Source organism: Camponotus floridanus, unplaced genomic scaffold, assembly GCF_003227725.1.
Source record: "Camponotus floridanus strain SB8 unplaced genomic scaffold, Cflo_v7.5 scaffold126, whole genome shotgun sequence".
NCBI classification, from domain to species: domain Eukaryota; kingdom Metazoa; phylum Arthropoda; class Insecta; order Hymenoptera; family Formicidae; genus Camponotus; species Camponotus floridanus.
The window spans coordinates 495413-518140 of NW_020229244.1; the positions used below are offsets into that span (position 1 = coordinate 495413).

General features: G+C 33.3%; 1 protein-coding gene across 2 annotated transcripts in view; it reads left to right on the forward strand.

The window, feature by feature from the left end:
* LOC105252384 (nephrin) overlaps nt 1-19685 on the forward strand; it is a 391907-nt gene extending 372222 nt beyond the window's left edge. Inside the window, exons 8-18 of one of the 2 annotated variants that reach the window (XM_025405911.1) lie at nt 96-232; nt 908-1061; nt 2682-2984; nt 4432-4707; nt 5174-5464; nt 6186-6364; nt 7902-8322; nt 10182-10334; nt 11018-11145; nt 14282-14465; nt 16017-19685. In XM_025405911.1, the coding sequence (XP_025261696.1) occupies nt 96-232; nt 908-1061; nt 2682-2984; nt 4432-4707; nt 5174-5464; nt 6186-6364; nt 7902-8322; nt 10182-10334; nt 11018-11145; nt 14282-14465; nt 16017-16501 (2711 nt within the window). In that variant the 3' untranslated portion in view covers nt 16502-19685. Of the gene's footprint in view, nt 1-95; nt 233-907; nt 1062-2681; nt 2985-4431; nt 4708-5173; nt 5465-6185; nt 6365-7901; nt 8323-10181; nt 10335-10379; nt 10536-11017; nt 11146-14281; nt 14466-16016 lie in introns of both variants that reach the window. The other variant, XM_025405910.1, reaches the window with a different exon arrangement.
* The last annotated feature ends 3043 nt before the right edge of the window (nt 19686-22728 follow it).

A 22728-nucleotide genomic window follows, 5' to 3' on the forward strand; every position in this document is an offset into this window, starting at 1 on the left:
TCTGAAAGATTGATGTAATAATAGGCTCGTATATATTTGCGGGATAAAAAAATATTTTACCGGTTCTGACTTCTCGAATTTGTCAAATTTCGTAGATCCACCTGCGAAATTAAGTGTCACCGGATACGATGAGAGCACAACGATAGTCGCCGGGACGGTGCTGAAGCTCATGTGCACCGCCATGGCGGGTAATCCATTGGCCACGTTAACATGGTACAAGAACGACCGCAAGGTACGTAAAATCGAGCGATATGTTCGTAGGAATACAGGCACAAGTCGAATAATTGCACACAAAAGGCATAAAAGGCTCAAAAACGCAGAACACACCCTCCTCTTTCTATCCACAAATATTTAATTAATTTACGGATAGGATAGAAAGGTGTATAGTAATTATTAACTCTCCCCGTGATTAATTATTTAAATCCAGAATGCATTTTTTAAGTCTTTTTAGAATTGACAATATCTCAACATTATCGATTAAATATTATTGAAAACTATCTTATGCATCTGAAGAGATGAAACTTCTCGGAGAAGTTTGCTTCCCCGACCTGAAATTTTCAGTAGCATTTTGTACAGATAATCCCAAAGTGTAAAACTCATCTCTTTCATTTTTTAAAATTTAACAATTATTAACAGTAACGACGTCGACCCTTTGCAATTTTCTCGAGTAAAAATTCCGGGGCCAAGAAAATAGAGTAATTCACGATTCATAAGAATTATCCATTTTAGTTACGGCTTTATATTTTAAAGACTTCTCATGAATTTTTGCTCGTTACTTATTCTTGAACCTTCTTAATTTTTGCAAGCGCTTTGGAGAAAAGGGCTCAACATTAATTTACGCCTCTGAAAACTTTAAGATCTATTCCCATTGCGTAGGATTGTATTAATATCATATCATGTATAACAGGTACCTGGTGCGGTAAGACAACGAAATCATGCCGTCTCCAGCGAGTTGGCGATACTTGTCAACGCGTCCGACAACAACGCTCACGTGCGATGCGAGGCGACGAATTCCGCCACCGAAATTCCCTTGCTGAAAGTTCTCGTGCTAAAAGTCCATTGTAAGACATGACTCACCCTCACTCATATTCATTATCAAAATTTTACCGTATATTTTTTTTCGTATTTTTTTTTCAAATTAATTCGTTTAATCCCTTTGCGTCAAGGACTCGACTCTTTTTTCGTAGATCTTTATTTTTTCAACTACTTTTTTAACAAACACCGGATTTTTTATTTCTACAAGGTCGCTAGAATATCAATAAATGTAAAAAAATATGAAGTCATTAATTGTTAATTGCAAAAATAAGATATATAAAAACGAAGTCAAAAAATTAATACTTTTTCACGGAGAAATGTATTTTCCACTAATCTATTAAGAAAATCAAAAGAGCAATTTTTTATTAGTATACTCTAAAGTATTTTTCAGAATTTTTTCAGAAATTTCCGTCGTGTTATTTTTGTATTAATTCTATATAAAAAATACAATATTTTTTGTATTAAATCCAAACTAACAAATACAATATTTTTTGTACTAAATCCAAACTAACAACTATTTTTTTAAAACTTTCTCTCTGAGAGTTTCTTCAGAGAATCTGAATTTAAAGGAAAAATTTACAATTTTTAAAATTTATTGTATAATTTCCTGCCATATTGGATATCCATCATCTTAAATTTCTTGAGATCGAAAATTTTCCCATCAGATTCGGACTTGGTAACCAAAAAATTCCTAGAAAACGAATTTGCAAAAGTGTTGGATGTAAAGAAAAATATACTCTCTAAAAATGAATCAGTGTATTATCACTAAAAAACAGTAAATAGTCACTGATTACAGCAGCTAAGTACAACACTGTAAATCAGTGATATTTTATTGAAAGAATCAGTTAATAATTTTGACTGTTTCAGTTCAATCAGTAATATTTCTCAATATCAGTAATATTTCTTTCATTATTGTCAGTAATATTAAACTATAATTCATCTCTCTATCTATTTCATATAAAATTAAAAATTTTATTTATATTTACTAAATATTTATTATATTAAAAATTTTATTTTATTTATATTACATGCATATTGAACTTGTTATTTTAAATAGATAACGAACGAATAATTTTTATTAAGTCGCTAAACATTTATTTGTCCGACTTATAAAGATCGATTTAATATCTAAAGCCTCTCTATGAGATTGTATCAGAAATTAAATCGAACTAATACTTTTAGTTTTAAATGTCACTCTTTGCAAACTTTATATAATTCTTATAATTAAAATTAAATACGAGAGAAATAGCGATCGTAGCAGTAAATGAACGAACTAGCGATTACTGGTTTTACAGTAAAATTTACTGATTTTACAGTGAATTTTATTTTAACTGACCATAATCAGTGAGATATAAGATAAAATAACAAAAAAATAAGCGTTTCCACTGAAAATCAGTAAAATACTCACTGATTCTCAGTGAAATCTTATTTTACTGTTTAAATTAGTGATATTTTCACTGATTCACTTTTAGAGAGTATAAAGCAGAAAGGGTTAAATAGAAGAAGCGACATTAAATTTTTCTTAGCGATAAGAAAAGCTATAGTGATAGAAATGATCGATAGACGTTGTACTTTTTTTTCTCCGCCACAAATCTCGCAAAAATCTCGCGATACTTGTTAACGGCATCCATTTCTCCTCCCTCTAGTCCCGCCCGAGAGGGTGAAGATTAACCGCGAGCCCCAGGACTTTCACGCCGGTCAGGAGGGACGCATAATCTGCGAGTCGAGCAGCAGCAATCCCGCTGCCGAGATGTCGTGGTGGAAGAACGGGATACCGGTACCCGGGACCAGGAACAGCACCAAGCCCGGATTACACGGCGGCTACCTGTCGTCCGTTGAGCTCGCGCTGGAACTAACCGAGGACATGAACGGCGAGGTGTACACATGCGAAGCGAAAAACACGGAATTAGGGAGGTCCGTCCACGACGCGACGACCCTGGACGTGTTGTGTAAGTGCAGATCCAAGTATACAGATCGCTCTCAAATGACATACGATCTATAGAGCCTGCGAAGAGATCATCAGGCACGTACGATCGCTTTCGATGGGAGCATTCAACCCGGAAATCTCCGGGAGCGCGCGAATGTATGATAGTATATATCGCCTGGTATCTCTCTCCGGATCATGTAAATTCCTCGGCATTTTTCGCCGCAGAAATATATCCCCATTATAATAACATACATTCGCGTTGCGATATAACATAGTACATATTACTGTAAATTGGAATGCGAATGAATTAGAAAAGAAATGTACGAAGTTATTGAAGAGCAAGGAATTAACTTCATTTTTTCACCTGCGGAAAATAAAATATAAATGTAACGTGCTACAAAATATTTAAAATTAAATATTAAACATGTGGAAATTATTTATGTACATATATATAAATTTAATAATTTTTTTTCAGACTTTTTAAAACCCGAACTCATTTATATCTATTATATCATGATTATGTATGCTTTTAGAAATGATGTTAAATATACAGGGTGTCCCAAAAGTCCCGGATCGGTCGAATATTTCATAAACTATGCACTTTAGAAAGAAATGTTTCAGACAAAAGTTGATGGCTTGAAGGGTGCCATCAGATAGTGGCAATGATTTGACATGAGAGAGTCATTTGAAGGTGACACCTTCAATTTCTTAAATGGAACTCCCTATTTTTTATTACATATTTGTGTAGTTTATCTCGAGAGCTTTCCCAAACACTATAATAAAGTATTTCTTCATTGAGTACTTTTCGAGTTATGAGGTTTGAAATTATTTCTTAATTTTGCATAAATCATAAAATATCTAGTAAAATATTCATTTTTCGATTATCTTACCTTAATACTTTTATGTACAAAATAATGAGAGGAATCAATTGGTGTAAAGAAAACACATAGTTGTTTTAAAAAAAAAAATGTAATTGTTAATTGCAAATTACATATTTTTTTCTTAAAAACAACTGTTTTTTCTTTACACCAATTGATTCCTCTCATTATTTTGTACATAAAAGTATTAAGGTAAGATAATCGAAAAATGAATATTTTACAAGATATTTTACGGTTTATGTAAAATTAAGAAATGATTTCAAGCCTCATAATTCGGAAAGTACTTAATGAAAACTAACTTAATTATAGTGTTTTGGAAAGCTCTCGACGTGAGCTACCAGAATATTTAATAAAAAATAGGGAGTTCCATTTAAGAAATTGACGGTAATCTTCACGTGACTTTCAAATAACTCTCCCATGTCAAATCATTGCCACTATCTGATGGTCCCCTTCAAGCCATACAACTTTTGTTTGAAACATTTCTTTCTAAAGTGCATAGTTTATGAAATATTCGACCAGTCCGGGACTTTTGGGACACCCTGCATATCGCGATATTATTTTTAACGTATATTGTGCTTATATTTTTTCCAGACAAGCCAATATTCTCGCCGTTAGATCCTTCTGAACTAACCGGCCTGGAAGGTGAGCCTTTTGTCATTTCCGTATCGGCAAGGGGCAATCCCAACACGACAGAGTACACGTGGACAAGGGACGGTCTGCCAGTGAGTAGTATCGGTAAGAGAATAACCGCCCACGGTTCCACGTTAAATATCACGAGATTGGATCGTCAAGACGCCGGCACGTACATATGCGAAGCATTAAACAAGGAAGGGACTACATTTTATCAGCTAAATCTCACTGTGCAGTGTAAGTGTAAACGATCATTTTCTTTCATCGCGCGATAAAATTGTATGATTCAATTCGCATTAATCCTTTTAGAAAACAAAAAGTATCAAAAATATAATGTGTGCTTAATTTTCCGTAAAATTGTCGATCAATTTTAATGAGGCTTGTCGAAAAAAAATTTGTATTGTTTTTATTTTCTTTCTATTTAATTATAATTTGTTTATTTAATTTTATTTATTTCCTTATTCATTTATTTTATTTTATTTATTTAAATTGATTTATTTAATTTTTTATTTAATAATTCATTTATATTGATTTATTTAATTTTTATTTAATTTTAATTTCGATTTAACATTTCTACGAAATCTCTCCTAATGATCTCAGATACGAAATAACTTTTCTGTTTTACATAATTTGTACACAAATTTGCTCTCTCGCTAATATGCAAATCACCCAATTTATCGTCTCGCTCTTTGTTATCCCGCAGATCCGGCGAAAATCAAACGCACCTCGTCGTCGGGGATAGTTTATCCACCGGGTGTCGAGGCGAAACTGTTTTGCGAAGTCGATGGCAGCCCGATCGGCGACGAGTACGTCACGTGGCAAAAAGTAGGCTCGAATCCCGAACTACCGGGACGTTACTCGACGTCCTTTGTTAATCGGACGTCGTATCTTCACATAGAGTATCCCAGTCAGGAAGACGTCGGCGAGTTCCGATGCAAAGTCAACAATCTCATTGGCAACGTAACATCGGATCCTATTCTATTTATTACGAATTGTACGTAGAGAAAGATTTTTATTGCATATTTCGATTATTCCATAATATTACCGAGTTTTAAATAAAGCGATACGATTAAACGAACAACAAAATTGATCAGAATCGCCAGAATTTAATGATAGTCATGATAATTTAACATCCCCGTGTATTGCTTGGATTTAATTTGTCCTGTCATTTCTAACAATGATGACCACAGTTTAATTGTTACAAAAATTATAATCGTATTTTCAAAATAAAGGAAAATAAAAGCGAGCAATATATTTAATGCGTAAATGAGTTTGAAATAAAAAAAGATCGAGAACTATATATCGGAGGATTAATAATATTAGTTGATAAATTCATTTACTCTCGATATTTGCAGATTAAATAATTATTAAGTCAGCAAAAAATAATTAATATTATTGATATTAATAATTAAATGTTATTGTGTTACTATTATATATAATATTATAGTATAAATATACATAGTATATATAGTGTTGTAATTTGCAATAATTACACTTGATCAATAATTAATTGATTAATAACATAGATGTTACAAAGATGCAATAATTACCGCGGAAATTTCATTTTTAATTGTAACTTATAAACTCTTACAATAAAAGGAATTATTTCGGACATATAAAGCGCGTAGACACATCGTGAAATATATCCCGAGTACGTTTCACATATCGAAAAGCAGAGTGCAATAAAGAAATTTACTAGTACTTTTTATGCGCAGTTAAACCGGAAATGACAAACACCCCGCTGACGCGAAAGGCAGCAGCGAACAAAGGAATAAACGTCCAATTGTTCTGCAAAGCGCGAGGATCTCCATTGCCGCGTTTCACTTGGATCTTCAATGGGAAAACTTTATTGCCGAACGCAACTGAGAATAAATACAGTATCACTCACAGCGATGTAAGTCACTTTATAAGACGTACTTATCTCTTAAATAACAACTTCCTTTACCAGTATATCTTCTTTAGAGCGTTGTTTGACCGAAGCACCAGTATTGTACTGCGTACTGTAAATCTTATTCTTCGTTTAACTCCGCGCGAATCTCACTTTGATGGAATTTTCACGTTGTACGTAGTTAAGGAGATATTTACCGTCGAAAATTCAAAAGTTGTAACGTTGTAATCTGAAGGGATAACATCTAATTAAAGCTGAGAGAATCGTAAATAGAAAACCTATATACTTGAAAGCTACACCTCTAATATTTTATATACTTTTCTGAATAATTTGGACAATTTGGATCGTTTTCTTTCAATAATATTTACATTTTTAGGTGTAAAAAGAGTGATAACACAGGTCTGAGAGGTTTCTTTTTTTAAGATGCAATAGTGATTTCCGACGTAATTTTGTGAGCTGAATTCGAATCTGGCCGCCGAATTTGCGTAGCACGTCATGTTTTTGAGTAATTTGTAATTGAATGGCTCAAAAATCGCTATTTTGGCCAATTTTATAAATTTATTGCGAGGAAACCAAATCTTTTAAAATATTTCTGCCAATGGCATCGTATAATACTCACTTTCGTCTTTCAAATCCACTTTCGATTACCGCCGCACGAGTTTTCTTCGCTGAGATATATAAGTATGACGTTGTAAGAAAATTTACGTTAAAGAAAATTTATATAGACATCAATATGGTAGATCCATAATGTTGAAAGTTGAAAAGATTGACATATGTCAGGTTTGGTTGTCCAAAAAAGTATCGTAAAGAAATATCTAATACAGTTGTTACACATTTTGATAAATTTTTCTAAATTTTATGCCTTTTTATTGTGATTCTATTCGCCATATTGGCGCCATTTTTAATTTCAAAAGATGACAGAAGGTTTAAAAATGTATATTTTCATCCTAATTTTGATTCGTAGCGAAATAAAGAGATGGCACGGTTGATTTAGAATTGCTTATTAGATCCGTATGCATAACCAGTCTTATGACTTGTATATCTGAGCGAAAAAAAATCGTGCCGCGGTAATCGAAAGTGGATTCGAAAGATGAAGGTGAGTACTATACGATGCCATTGACAGAAATATTTCAAAAAATTTCGTTTACTCACAATAAATTTATGAAATTGGCCAAAATAGCGATTTTTGGGCTATTCAACTACAAATAATTCAAAAACCTGACGTGCTACGCAAATTCGGCGGCTAGATTCGGATTCAGCGCACAAAATTACATCTCAAAAATCACTATTGCATCTTAAAAAGAAATTTTGACCTCCTTTTTCGCAGGCCTGTGTAATTATAAACTTCTCTAAACCATCCTTCGTTAATAAAATATTGATGTGCAAAAGATGATACCGAATTATGTTATTGTTATCGAGAAAAGCGGTAAAAACCGATCCGAGCTCGGATGAACCGCATACTTCCTCCGTCTTTTGCCAACCGTAGGTTGGCAGCAGTCATGAGTAAAAATATATCTCTTATCCGTTCTTATATTTCTCGCAGCTGTCCGAGCTTTATTCGGAGACAACATTGACCATCTACCACGTGAGATCGCAGGACTATGGAAAATACGAGTGTCGTGCTCAGAATAAAATGGGACAGTCCGTGGACGAAATACACTTAGATGTCACGTCACCGCCGGACAAGCCGAGCGACTTAGAGGTCTATAACGTCACGCACGATTCAGTAACATTGATTTGGAGGCGCGGTTTTGATGGCGGGTTGCCGACGTCTCATCAGATAAGATGGCGACAGGCGTTGGATTATGAGGATCGTTATCACTACCTGGACGTTTCGCCTGGTGAATATAAAGTCACTATAACCGGCCTGTCGCTCGGAACTTCTTATGTGTTTAGCGTGAAGGCTGTCAACGAGAAGGGAGACAGCGGCTTCTTGCCGGATCTCCTTAAAGTCCAGACACTTCGTAAGTAATAGACAAATATCGTAGTTTTCCCTTTATCGCTTTCCCATCCAAAGAGAAAAGGTCTTGCGTAGAAAAGCCTAATTATTGCATTATATAGATAGTATATTCAATAGGAATGATATCGTAAATATATAGTGTTGGAATTTTTAGTATAATTGTAATAGTAAATTACAAGATTTGTGTTATATAAACGTAGCAATAGGTAGTTAAGGATATAGTAAAATGATAGAAATCGCTTCGACTGTGAAATAATAATTATTAGCAGTTTTCCCTTACAAGCCAAGTATTTACATTAAATAGATAGTACATCGTTATTCATGCTACAATGGAAAATAACAGCTTGCTAAATCATTATGCAGATCATCGAGACATAATTAAACACGATTGCCCCGCATCCACATAATTAATCATACTCAGTAATTAGGTTGATCGTTTAGTGTGTCTCATGAACGTTCGCATGGCATTTATGTATATCATGGGTTAGTTGCAATAAAATGCATTAAACATTATGTAATGTAGCATCTACGAAAATTATCATTTGTTATCTAATATAGACACTGTTTGCTTGTATCTAAATAAAATTATCTAGATAATCATCTAGATAAAGAAATGGATTATCTTTATCTTTAATCAGGTGAAGAAATACAAAGTATCTTTATCTTTATCTTAGATGAAAAATATATGTCATTTTATCTAAAGATTGTCTAAGATGACGTTTTCATTATGCAAAAAAGTTTTCCAGGCTAGCTTCTAAAAATCTATCTAAAATATCTAAAATATATTTTTCATATTATTATTATTAATAATTATAAAATAATTTAATGTCGCTAGTCAAATAATCAAAGGATCATTGAAAAAAGTGTAGTCGACCAAACTAGCCAGAAAATTTGTTAATAAACAAATTTTATTGTTTATTAACAAATTTTCTGGCTAGTTTGGTCGACTACACTTTTTTCAATGATCCTTTGATTATTATTAATATATTATAAATATATTATCATTATATTATTAATATATTATTAATATATTATAAATATAAATTAATAAATAAATATTTATCATATCATTTATATATATATATATATATATATATATATATATATATATATATACCTTTTTGTTATTATTTAAATATTCTTTAGGAAAAGAGAAAGAATATGTGTTTATGATTTTAATATCCCATTTATAATCTGCGTCACATTTTTTACAAATATTTATAGTCTTTTAAAATAAACAAAAATATCTAGATAATTATCTAGATTATCGCAATAATTATCTCCTCTTTCAGAGAGATTAAGTAAAAGCAAAATCATCTTTATTTCATCTAAGATAAATTTACGGATTTTTATCTTTATCTTTATCTAGATAATTTTGAAATTATCTACAGCAGACACTGGGTATAGATTATCATACGCGGTATAGTGATTTTTAGCATGAATCATACATATCGACGATCATAACAATCAGCTTAGAAATTTTTCTTGGATAATATTTTTGTAAGAGACTCCAATTACGTTATATGAATTAGAAAAACTCAGCACAAAATTCTGAAGGTTAAAATACATAAATTATCGTCAATTATTCGCGCAGTTGAAGCTCGTTTAAAGATTACAGAAGACAGTCAAGCAGTGAATTACTGATGTTTGCCCTTTTCGAGAGAAGAGGACAACAGACAAGTTGAACAAGTAACCAAGTTGCTAGTTGCTACTGCTTAATTGCTAGTTTTGTATAAATTACCGCCATATTATCAGTATTACAGTATTACACAACTTCGAGGATTTCGAAGTTGACTAACAATGTAGATTCATTCATTGCATGAATAACATAAACCGGTGATGGGGCATTGGCTTGGGTTACAGGCGAGGCGCCACCAACCGAGTTGACATCAAGCGAGAATAGTTCCTCCTACATCATCATCATTATCATCACTGTTTCCACCTCTGCTTGCCTACTCATTGCCGCGACCATAGTCTTTGCTACAGTAAAATCGAAAAAGAAGGCCCAGCGTACGGGTAAATATATTTATCACGTGCTCTTTCTCTCCTTTATTTTCCTAGGACCAAATAAAGAGGAAAACCTGCCGGACGTCCTTTTGGAAAAGGGCGACTTTCCAATGAATTATATCTATACATTAGCAGCGACTTCCGTCATCATTTTTATCGTTAATGTCTTCATCATGTTGTGGTACATAGTACGAAAGCGAAATAAAGCTCGTAAGTTTAACGACTTATTGATATTTAGCGCGATATTCATTCTAACTTAGCTCGATTGCACAAACACGCTACAAACCAATCCAGTGTTCGACTACGATCACATCAGAGGATGAGCATAGTAGACTTTTGTTTCAGTTTCAAATTTTGAAACTTCAAAATTTCTCATCAAATGGTTGCGTAAAATTGCATCCATATTTAAATCAAGCTGATCAATCATTGATTGTGTAATATGGATTTGGTGTGAGCAGAGCTATTATAAATTTAATGCTATGAATATTCAAATTATTATAAGGGGTTTTAATCGATTATATGATTACATGTTTAAAAAATTGATATTAAACGAAATATAATTATTAAAAACAAAAAATATTGAATTATATCTCTCTTTCAATAATAGAGCTTCATCTTTTGTGCGATTCTAGTCTTGTTATTTGCGCTTTAATCTGCCATTCGCATATTCACTGCTCGTTATCTTTACGCAGGTATTAATAAGTCGCAGACCGCAGATATGTACGCACCGTCCACCGTCAATGGCGACACCATGACCGGCGAATTAAGTTCAATGTCGGATGAGAAAAGCGACGTCAACTTCGACGCTAATGATTACGTGGTCAGTGCCATCAGTCAGTATGTTCTTAGTAACAAATAATTCCGGAGGGTAGGTTTGAGTTCTAGCAACACTTTTTCTGTTCCATTTCCCTATTAGTTTTGCTAATTTTGCTTCGTTTCTTTTTTTCTTACATTTCGTTTGATTCCCGCAATTTTTCTTCCCTCATAATTCTATCTATCTCTTAATGCAAGAGGTGATATATCGCGTTTTATTTATATTAATTTATTTATAACGACACTATTCTTCTTTCTGCTGATTTTAATTTATTTTTTTATGCTTTTGCACTCGGAATAATATGTCGTCATATTATTAAGCTTGATATTATTTTATTTTAATTCAAATATTTTGGAAGCTGCAGGAAAATTTTTGGGTATATTTAGTGAAATTTGTTGAAAGTTTTTTAAATTGCGAAGTTAATTTTAACAATTTGAAGTAAATTTATTTTTATTGCATTAGTAATTTTATAACTTTTATTTATAACTTTATAATTTTTTAATTATAACTTTATAATTTTTTTACATGTAAACTTTTGATTCTTTGTGACATATGTCATAATAATTTCATATCATCCGAGCGCAAACAGTTAATTCAGCTAAGTATAAAATCTCAGGTAAATCTAACAGATATTTCTTAAAGAATGTTGGAATAATGCTGTCGTAAAAGCCGCTTGAACTTGACACTTGCAACATTTTAATTTAACGAGATTTTAAGAAACTCTTTACGTAATACGCTTCGTAAAGTAGTTACTCATTAAAACATTAGTTTCTTTTTTTTTGCAATAATATTAAATCTATTAGTATACAATGAAAGTAAGAATAGTGGGGTAATAAGATATGAAATAACCGAATGCTGGCGTTAAAATTCAATTATGAAAAAATAACCCTTTTAATTATTCATTTTTTTAATTATTAGCGCTATCTGATATAATAAAAAATTAATATAACTCACCAAATAATACAGCATACTGTTGTAGAACAATGTAAATGATGAAGCAGAATTTCAGCAGAATGTGCCGATCTGCAAATTAAAAAAACATTAAAATTTGCAAAATCTATTAATCATATAATATAATTATATAATTTTCCAGGATTAAATAATCTTATATTGCATGACGATTTGCAACTGACAAATTATTATATTAATTATTTAATTTTGACTCGTTCTTTATTTTTTACTATTTATCTAGTTAAAAATATTAACAAAATTTTTTAATGTTCGAAAATTTCCGAATAAAATTTCCAAATTTCTTATTATCGTATCCTTATGATTGAACAAAAATATGTCGAACAACAGAATACATATTTTCATTTTTCTTTAATAAATACGGATTTTCATTTTTCTTTAATAAATACGGATTTACGGCAGACTTTTTCCCGAGATAATATATGTGCTAAGTCAATTGATGACTGAATAAATTTGCTCACCAGCCATTGCGTCATTTCCACATCGTTACTTCGCTTCGAGTATCCACTCAAGTGTATTATAATCGATCGGAAACACTAATTACGCGGACATTAATTAACGCGACAATCGTTTATCGCTTTGTACGAGACACTCCTGATGTTTACCGCATTCGCGACGAATTTAAAAAAATTATGTGAGATCTTACTTGTGATCATCACTTTGTCCAATCGCACTTTTGCAGGTTCATTGATTCAAGCGTGGCGTACTTCAAATTGCTACTATTAATAATTGATTGAAATATTAATTTGATCGAACGAATTATTATTTACGATTAAATATCTAGTTTTGGCTTAAAAAAGAACATATTCCATCTTATAAGATAATTCGGAAAAATACGAACTTTGAATAACTAAAATATTTGCGTGCACAAGAAAGAAAAAGAGACGTGCTTCTCGTCAAGCGAAGAAAAAAGCGCGAAAAATAAATACGAAGAAAATCGTTAAATTGCGCAATTGCAGGTCAAAAATTGACGCGTCGCAAATTAAAATAGCGAGGGCGATTCGAAAAAGTAAAAAACGTGGATCGATACCAAGTTTGTGTAAACTTTGCAATAACATTTCTATTGATATTAATTACAGATTTATGCTTAATACGGCGATCGGAATTATAGCGATTAAGAGTTGTTAATTATAAATGATTACAGATTACACGGTTGTGTGATTAATTTATTATTGATTATATCATTATTAATAAGTTGCTAATTACACGGGCCGATTGTATAGTATAAATTGATTATATTATTAGTTAGATTAGTAAAATTATTGACTTTATAATATTATACATATGGTTCTTTTTGTTAAAATATGTATTAATATAAAGATTTTCGGAATGAAAAACACGGAAACTACACGTTCAAACAATACAGAGGAAATGTCACGTCAATTATCGACTTTGAATCACGCGGTTTACGATTTTAATTTGCAACGCGTCGTTTCGATTTACAGTACAGTGCAATCTACGTTAACAATATTGTTCATGTTTATCTCTCGCGCCTTTTTTTCCCTGACATGATGAAACGCATATATGTCTCGTGAATATTTTAATATTCTTAGTACTTAATATTTTAATATTCTTAGTACTTAATTAATTACTCAGAGTTGTAATTGAATAGATTTTTTTAAATACCAATTGATAGCCAGATGTTAATAAGCCACTATTCCTCCACTATCCATACTTTCATCGAAAATAAGATCTTAGATATAAGATAAGAATACTTGTAAAACGTAAGAAATGAAAGATAAAACATTGACGTACATTTAAGGTACACTTGCATTAAAATTAGTTATATATAGAAAATAATACATATATATAATTTATTTTATTATATATAAATTATATTTTTTATTTATATATATTATATATTTTTTCTATATATATATTATATATTTTTTCTATATATATAAATTTTATTAATATAAATTAAATTTAATACATATAGATGTATACATTATAAGTTTAATTTATATATAATAAAATTTATTATACGTAGAAAAATAATATGTAATATAAAAGATAATTCTAAACTTTTATATTATATATTAGAAATAATATTTATGGTAGTAAAGAGGTTTTATCGAAAGTAAAAATTTGAGACGAACAAATTTAGTCCGTTTTGGAATAATCGAAATCAGACTCATTGTCAGATCATAAGTCAACAATTGTCGTTCAACAGGACGAAGGACGGAAGACCGCAGCTAGCACGTATTTAATAGATCAAACTATCCAGGATTTCGGGAAAGGCGGTTTAGAGATGCAGGTTCATCAGGGCACCCTCGGTCGTCGCAGCAATCACATGCAAACATCCATGAATATGGACTCGCCGCCCCAGCGAACTACCGCTAGCGGGACTCTCTCAGGTACATTATATTTTTTAAACAATAAGGGATACACAAACACGATAAAATATATCGTTTATATTTTGCAGTGTTATATAATTTTAAATACGCTCCGTCATATTTTTATGCGAAACTTCACGAGATATTCAATTTACTCGCATATTTTCTTTATTTCTGAGATAGACAAGAAATGAGGTATAAGAGGAAAGAAATGTCAAATCAAACGCGCAATTATTGAATTTTAATAAATCACATTTTAATAAATTACATTTTAATAATATCATAGCACACAAGTAATCTTTCAATCTTTGGCCAATATTTTGCCATTTCTTTAGCTACAATATCGGTCAAAAATATTGCATCGCTTACAGAGATGTTATATTGTAATGAATAAAACATATAAATATTATAACTTTTATTTTACTGTTATTTTATGTCTTAATATGATGAAAAAATTAAAAATTATAACAAATATATAAGAATAGAAATATTAAATTTTTGGTCCTTTAAAATAATGTTTCTGACTCTCTCAATCACCGGATCTTCATCCAATAGAACTATTATGGATATAAATAAAAATGTCCAAAAAATGAGCTCTATTAATAAAAAATAACTGTGAAAATACTTGCAAACATACTGAAATCAAATCAGTAACAATTATAAAAGAAAACTATCAAGAATGCCAAGATTAATGCAATAGTATTGAACGTTAAAGATTATTTTGAAGAATCAAAAATTTAATAATATTTTTATTATTTATAATATTTACGATCAAAACATAAAATAATAATAACAATAAAATATAACTTGGTAATATTAATATATTTTGTTTTGTTCTTGGTAATATTAATTAATGTAACTTCTCTTTTTCTATAAGTGATACTTGTTGATCGATACTGTATACAGTGTTTGTTGTAGATAATTTCAAAATTATCTAGATAAAGATAAAAATCTGTAAATTTATCTTAGATGAGATAAAGATGATTTTGCTTTTACTTAATCTACATGAAAGATGAGATAATTATTGTGATAATTATCTAGATATTTTTGTTTATTTTAGAAGACTATAAATATTTGTAAAAAATGTGACGCAGATTATAAATGGGATATTAAAATCATTAACACATATTCTTTCTCTTTTCCTAAAGAATATTTAAATAATAGCAAAAAGGTATATAAATGATATGATAAATGTTTATTTATTAATTTATATTTATAATATATTTATAATATATTAATAATAATAATATAAAAAATATATTTTAGATATTTTAGATAGATTTTTAGAAGCTTGCCTGGAAAACTTTTTTGCATAATGAAAACGTCATCTTAGACAATTTTTAAATAAGATGACATATATTTTTCATATAAGATAAAGATAAAGATACTTTGTATTTCTTCATCTAGTTAAAGATAAAGATGATCCATTTTTTATCTAGATGATTATCTAGATAATTTTACCTAGATAAGCAAACACTGACTGTATAAAATTCTAACTACCTCTTATGTTTAATATCTTTCTAACGTTTGTATTGTACATTATTTATATTACCATCTGTACGAATGTTACAGTGTCAAAGTCGAGTTACATCGGTAATCCGAGCCCGGCGCCGCCCAATGATGTGAGCTTCTACAGCGTGGAGATGGACAACGGCGGTCGGGGCTACATAAGCTACGACAGCAATCCGAGTCCGGCGCCTCCCGTCATCGGCGATCCATCTGGCGGGCCTTACTACCCCACGTCGATGGGCTCGACTGGTCATATAATGGGCGGGCACTTGGTGGGTGCTGGTACTGGCACCCTGACGCGCACCAGGACGCTGCCGCGTCCTGTACCTCCGCCCGACGTTACCGTGATGACCGCGGGCACCAAGTCGCCGATACCGCCGTCAGTACCGCCGCCACCGGCCACGTTCGCCCGGGTCGGCGCCAACGGTGGGTCCCATTCGCACCCGCATTCGCACCCGGCCCCCCCGCCACCGCCCTGCCAGAGCCACCCGCTGTCAACGTTCGCGGCAACACCGAGTTATTCCGACATCGATGGCCATCTTGTCTGAGGCTCACCAATCTTCGGGCCCAGCTCGGTGCGCGGCAAATACCGCGCCGTCGCCCAGGACGACGACGAGGATTGTCGACCGGTCGCGGTCACGGAGAGGAGCACGCGTCTTTGAACGACGCGGAGTGTCGTGATGACGGATCCTCTTCTAAATCATTCGCATCGTTGAAATCGTCACCGATCATCTCCCTGAGCGACGACGAGCAGGTTCGCGAACGACGGCATCACGGCTTGAAGATCCTACAGCACTCATCATCATGCATCTAAACAATCTCCGAGGACTCTGTTTGGTGCACGAGAACGAAAGTGTGTAAATAGAAAAAGACAGAAAGGGAGAGAATGAAAAGGATACTGAGAGACGAGAACGGTGCACCAGATAAACATGCTGTAAACACGCCTTTCCCTTCCATGCGGCTACTTTCTAGATGAGAGGAGACATGCGCGGGGCTCTCCTATGCGATTGAATTCTAATCTTAGGAATATATGTATAATCGAATGAGCGATGGCGATCCTAGAGAAAGAGAGAACGATCACGCTAGCACGCGTGAGCGTACTCCAAAAAAACCTCGAAGGATGATTTTACTGTTCCATTTCCGCTATTCTGCCTCTTCCCCCAACTTTACCATTTCTCCCAGACAGCAGACATGTCCAAAAGACATCTAAAAGACGACTTAAAGACGTCTTAAAGTCCTTTAGACATCTTCAAGACATCTTTTGGCCTTTTCGTGCTGTCTGGGTACTCTAACTCATTGTCTTTGTCTGCTCGCCTTAGCGTTAGTTGATATCCGCTAACACAGCGATCATAGCGTAATCAATGCTTACGATCGAAGCTCCAAATCGATATACCGATTTTATCGAGGAAAGTATATTTTCTGTAAATACACACGTAATCAGAAAGATAGATGAAAAAATACTCGCGGCAATAATTTCGTTCTTTGGTTACTTCATGTCAGTATATATTTATCGTAACAATTATGTTTAGATATCACTATGCAGGTATCAACGACAGTCGAGAAATTCGCGAGACATCTTTGAAATGTCACCCGAAAAGTGATTTTCTTCACTCCGAACGTGTGATTGACGCTGAAATAATTCTAAATCTGAAATCACAGATCTTCACGATCAACACTGATATTATTATTGTCAGTATAAATATCAAACGGATTTACATCCGTTTTCCTTGGTACTAGAATAGCTAACCCCATTCCATAGCTTAAAGTTGGAAGGACGAAAATTTCGAAATATTTGATTGATCTCATATTATAAGGAAAAGTATAGATTAAATTTGTTATTAAATTATCAATAGAAAAATCGTGTTAATATAGCATTAAGCATTATAGGAAAATATTATAAAATAATGCTGAGTAGCATTTATACTGTATTTTACATGCAAAATGTTATTTTTCTCTTTCAATTTTTAACTTGCAAGTCCTATTTTTAGAATTTGCAATATCCCTCCTTTACATTTATATAAGTTTATCCATCTGTCTTCCAATTTATAGGCTGAATTGGTTATTCCAGTTCCAAGGTATTGATACAAGTTTTTCATACTTATGATTATCACGCACAATCACTGATATTGATTTTCGAAATAGTGATAGCAATGTTAATTAATGACCGCACAATATTGCCCCTTTAGAACTCACAGCTACGCAAGAGTGGGCATATCCGTCATGACCGTCCATTGTTTACTTTCGCGTCGATAAGTCGGTTTATCCCGACGATTCGATGTTGAGGGAAACGAGACAATCGTTATTACAAAGAGGAACGCTTGGAAAATCGAAAGAAACGCGGCGAGATTAAACTTTCTTTCCCCTCCCGTCCTCCATCCGTGTCGTTTATGATCCTATTTGAGTTAACGGCGTCTCTTCGAACACACAATCCACGGTACTAGATAGTCAAATTTAGCGTTAAATGTGCGGCGGTTTGATCTCGAATCTCGACATTTCCATTCCATTGGTGAAACACCATCTAATGCCAGGATATAGCCATTTTTATCACTAAACGGCAAGAAAATCCGAGTCCATCATTTTGCGTTTTACGAGGGCATTCAGGATCTTGCGATCCCTGCGAGAACAGGTAGATGAGCCTGAAGTCAATTGTAACAAAAGAGAATTATATTATACATTATAGTTAATATATCCCTGAATCACATTGAATTATAGAGAGCGCACGAAAATTTTGAAATATTTTTTTAACTTACGACTCGTTAAGAACGTTCCTTTTTATATTCGACTTTTATATTCCTCTTGACACTTGGACTCTTTAAATTGACTTCAGACTATTCTGTATATCGCGTAGAAAAAAAGACTTACACGGAAACCTAAGGCATGCTGAGAACTTTACTGATCCGTTATTTCTAGAAAATGAACCGCAACCTCTCGAATACGTTATTAGCATAGTGTAATTTGCATATCATAATTCGCACTTACGAGTTGTTCATTTACTTATGTTGAAGTTACTTGCCTTGCTTATGTGTATTATACAGTTGCGCTGCGATTCTTGTCTTTTGCGAGTAATTCTTACAAAATGAAAAATCAATCCGACACGTATCGTACGTAGAAAACAGAGTTTTCACTGCCGATCCTAAAGTCAATACTATAGATAGTCCATTGACCGCGTATACATGTTGATAAATATTTTTATCTTCTTAAACACACACACATACACATAATATACATAAACACATGTAAAATGTATATTAAACGGCCATTCGCCGTATCACGCCGATTTTTACGATGTTAATCGCTCATTAAAAACCTACGTACATCCCAGACAGCACACATGTCCAAAAGACATCTAAAAGACGACTTGAAGACGTCTTAAATCCTTTAGACATTTTTTGGCCTTTTTTTGTGCTGTCTGGGATTTGTGTTTACTGATGACTCCAACCAACCGAGATAATGAGAGGTCCAAGTTTCTCGTCACGAGAACGAGTCGAGTTTGCGTTTTCACCCAGACAGCACAGAAATATCCGAAGGACATCCATAAGATGATCATTAAGGATATTGAGGATATCCACAGATAATCCGTTTTACGTTCTTCGGACATTCAGCGAACGTGGTATATCTGTTTGAAATTGATGGACATGCTTTAATCCCTAAATAATAATATAATTTATCTATTTCAATATATAAAATTTTATCTATTCAATTATAAAATTTTACATAAAAATTTTATTTATAATTTATACTCGCATATTACACTTTACATTTTAAATAGATAATGAACGGATTATTGTCGTTTATTGGCCGACATTTATTTGTCCGACTTATAAAATCAATTTAATATCTGAAACTCTTGCATTGAGATTAGAAATTAAATTGAACAGTATATTTTTAATCTTATTTGTTACTTTTCGCAAACTTTATATAATTCTCATAACTAAAACTTAAATAACACATCCTTGCGTGCTCGCGCGAAAGTCCTTGACGTCCAAGATCGGACATTTTGTGGTCCAAATATTGGCCGTTAGCGGATGTCCCGAATCGAATGTACGATGAACGGTCATTCATGTCTATGGACGTGCGGACGTAAAATGGACATAAAATGAATGTCCATAGAATGTCCTGTGCTATCTGGGCAGGAATGCGTTTAAAAGTGCGTTAAAAGTATGAATCGAAAAACCAGAATACGATATCAAGGTACACGACCGGTGCAGACTCATTCGAGTCGTCGACATCGCAATTTCGGTCTCAAATTCGCGATCAATTGTTACACGAGATGAAGATACACGAGACGAGAGAATGGGATTCTTCAAGGAGGAACAAAAGAATGGGGAGCCATCCCAGTGAATGTCTTGGCGTAGTGATATCTCGAACAAAGACAATAGTACATAAGTTTAAATTGCTACATGATTTTTAGTTAAGGGTATAAAGATACTCTACCGACAGCGCGAGGGAGATATTCGCGTCATGCATGATTATCGCGGATGCTCGTATTATTAGCTAAATGTTCGACACATATACATATATTTTTGCATTTATTTCCAATTACTAATTATGATTAAAACTAATGTAAATAGTGTGCGATAACGTCTCAGTGTTTCACGCGGTTGAGAGAGAGAGGGAAAAAATTAAAAAAAAAAGCCGAGAAAAAATCAAGTAATTCAAATGGATCATATGAGGGTCTTCACTATTACCTAGGCTATAAACGAAGTATTGCTTAGAGAAGGTAATAATGCTGTATATCCGCGCAAGGAGGAAGAAATTAAATTCCCGTTGATTGGACGAGACAGCGTTTTTTCCGTTCTTCGTCGAAAGCCTAAGTAGTCAGCGTATATATATTTTTGAAAAAAAAAAAAAATGATGATGACGACGACGAAACTCGATGCGTTTGGCCTATCGTAAGAGGGGGAGGGATATATATTGCCACAAGGGAGCCATGTAACGCACGATGCATTTGCGTTCCGGCGGTAAAGGGCTGTGACAATGAGAGGTGTAAGTCCCGAAGACATCGCGAGTCTTTCGATTGGGAGAACATCATTGTCGCCGATGATAGCAGCTCGCGACGATTTACGATAATTATAATAATTGTTATCATTTTCGCTTACATAAATATATATATATATATATATATATAAAATTCCATTGTTCGTTCCCGCGCGAAATCCTGTCTACTCGTCGGCGCGATGAGGTCTCCCTACAATGGTGTTCTTAACCAGGGATCGCAAAAGAAAGGGAAGAAGAAAGAAAAAAAAAAGGAGCGATGGGAAAAGAGATCTTCCGGCATCTTTCACATCTCACTACGGACGGTGAGGAATTGTTTGTAGGAAACAATTATACTTTATCCGCCCGGACGGTCACGTGCGTCACATCGCTCATCGCGGAGAGATTGTTTGAAAGTTTTATGAATAACGTTTTTCGTAGCGTACGCATATATATTGTTGTTTCTCATTACAGCGATTATTTGTTAACACAATAGATTCTACGAAGCTTATAAGACGAAAAAAGAGAGAGGAGGAGAGAAAAAAAAGAAGAAAAAAAAAGAGGAAGAGAAGAAGAGATAGAGAAAGAGAGAGAATGTATTGTTAAACCGCCGTTGTATATGGAGCCGTACAGTTCGGCTTAGACTGATGATAAGAAATTCACGTATGCTCAATTAGAGATGAACATGTTCGCGCATAATTAAGAGTTCTATTTACATATACATGTTTTATATTTGTAATTAAAAAAAAAAACAAATCATCTATACTTAATATTACCTGAAGATTATTATTAGATTTATGTAATCTCCAAAGTATTTGCTCATCAAAGTGCTAGGCATGTTAGACGGACCGCTATTCGTCCAAAATGGTACCTTGGAGATGGACATACCATCTAACACGTATGATATTTGATATTTTACATAATAATAATGATAACACTTGTAATTTCGTTGATTACTCTAAGACATAGTCAATCCTAATTATACAATCATTAAGGATATGGAAAAGAATCAATTAATCGTTTTACATGTATATATATAAATATATAAACGTATAATGTACATAGCACTTAGATAGACACGAAAGGAATGAAAGAAATGAAAATATTTGAACGAATTATATCAAACTACGAAAAAAAAAAAGAAAAAAAACGAATCGAGAGAGCTTTTGTATACTAGATGTATATTCACTTTATATATCGTTCTTTTTATCGCGATGATATAATTATCGATGATAAATAGAGATTAACGACAGCACAATTGTTTCTAAAAAATGCGACGAAATGATAAAAAACGCGAGTATCGCGAATCGATGACGAAATACAAAAAAAGGAAAAACGAAGAAGATCGCATCAGGACGAGTATGCGAATAATGCACGAGAGACATTACAAAAAATTGTATCCGTTCCAAAATTGATATCGCCAGTGTTCCACCGTCTTTGCGTCGCGCCATGTTTTTTACGACGACGGTCTTTTACGACAATTTTTTATTACGAACCGGGCTCTACTAATCTACTTTTTCACGCGTAGGAGATAATTTTTTATCCCTTTGTGCCGAGGGTTGCGCCAATAATCGAAACGAAAGTACGAGTTGTACTCTTCCTTCCCTTTCAAATTTGTACGTAACTATTATCGCTGCGACTGGTCTAAGTGTTGCTTCCGTTTTATGTGCCAACCGATCGATGTTGTTCTTCGACATGTGTAACATACCGTGTGTTAATGCGAAATGAGAACTATTACGAGAAAAAAAAAAAAAACACAAACAAATGATTAGCACCGCGGTCGACGGAAATTTCTCGGCGC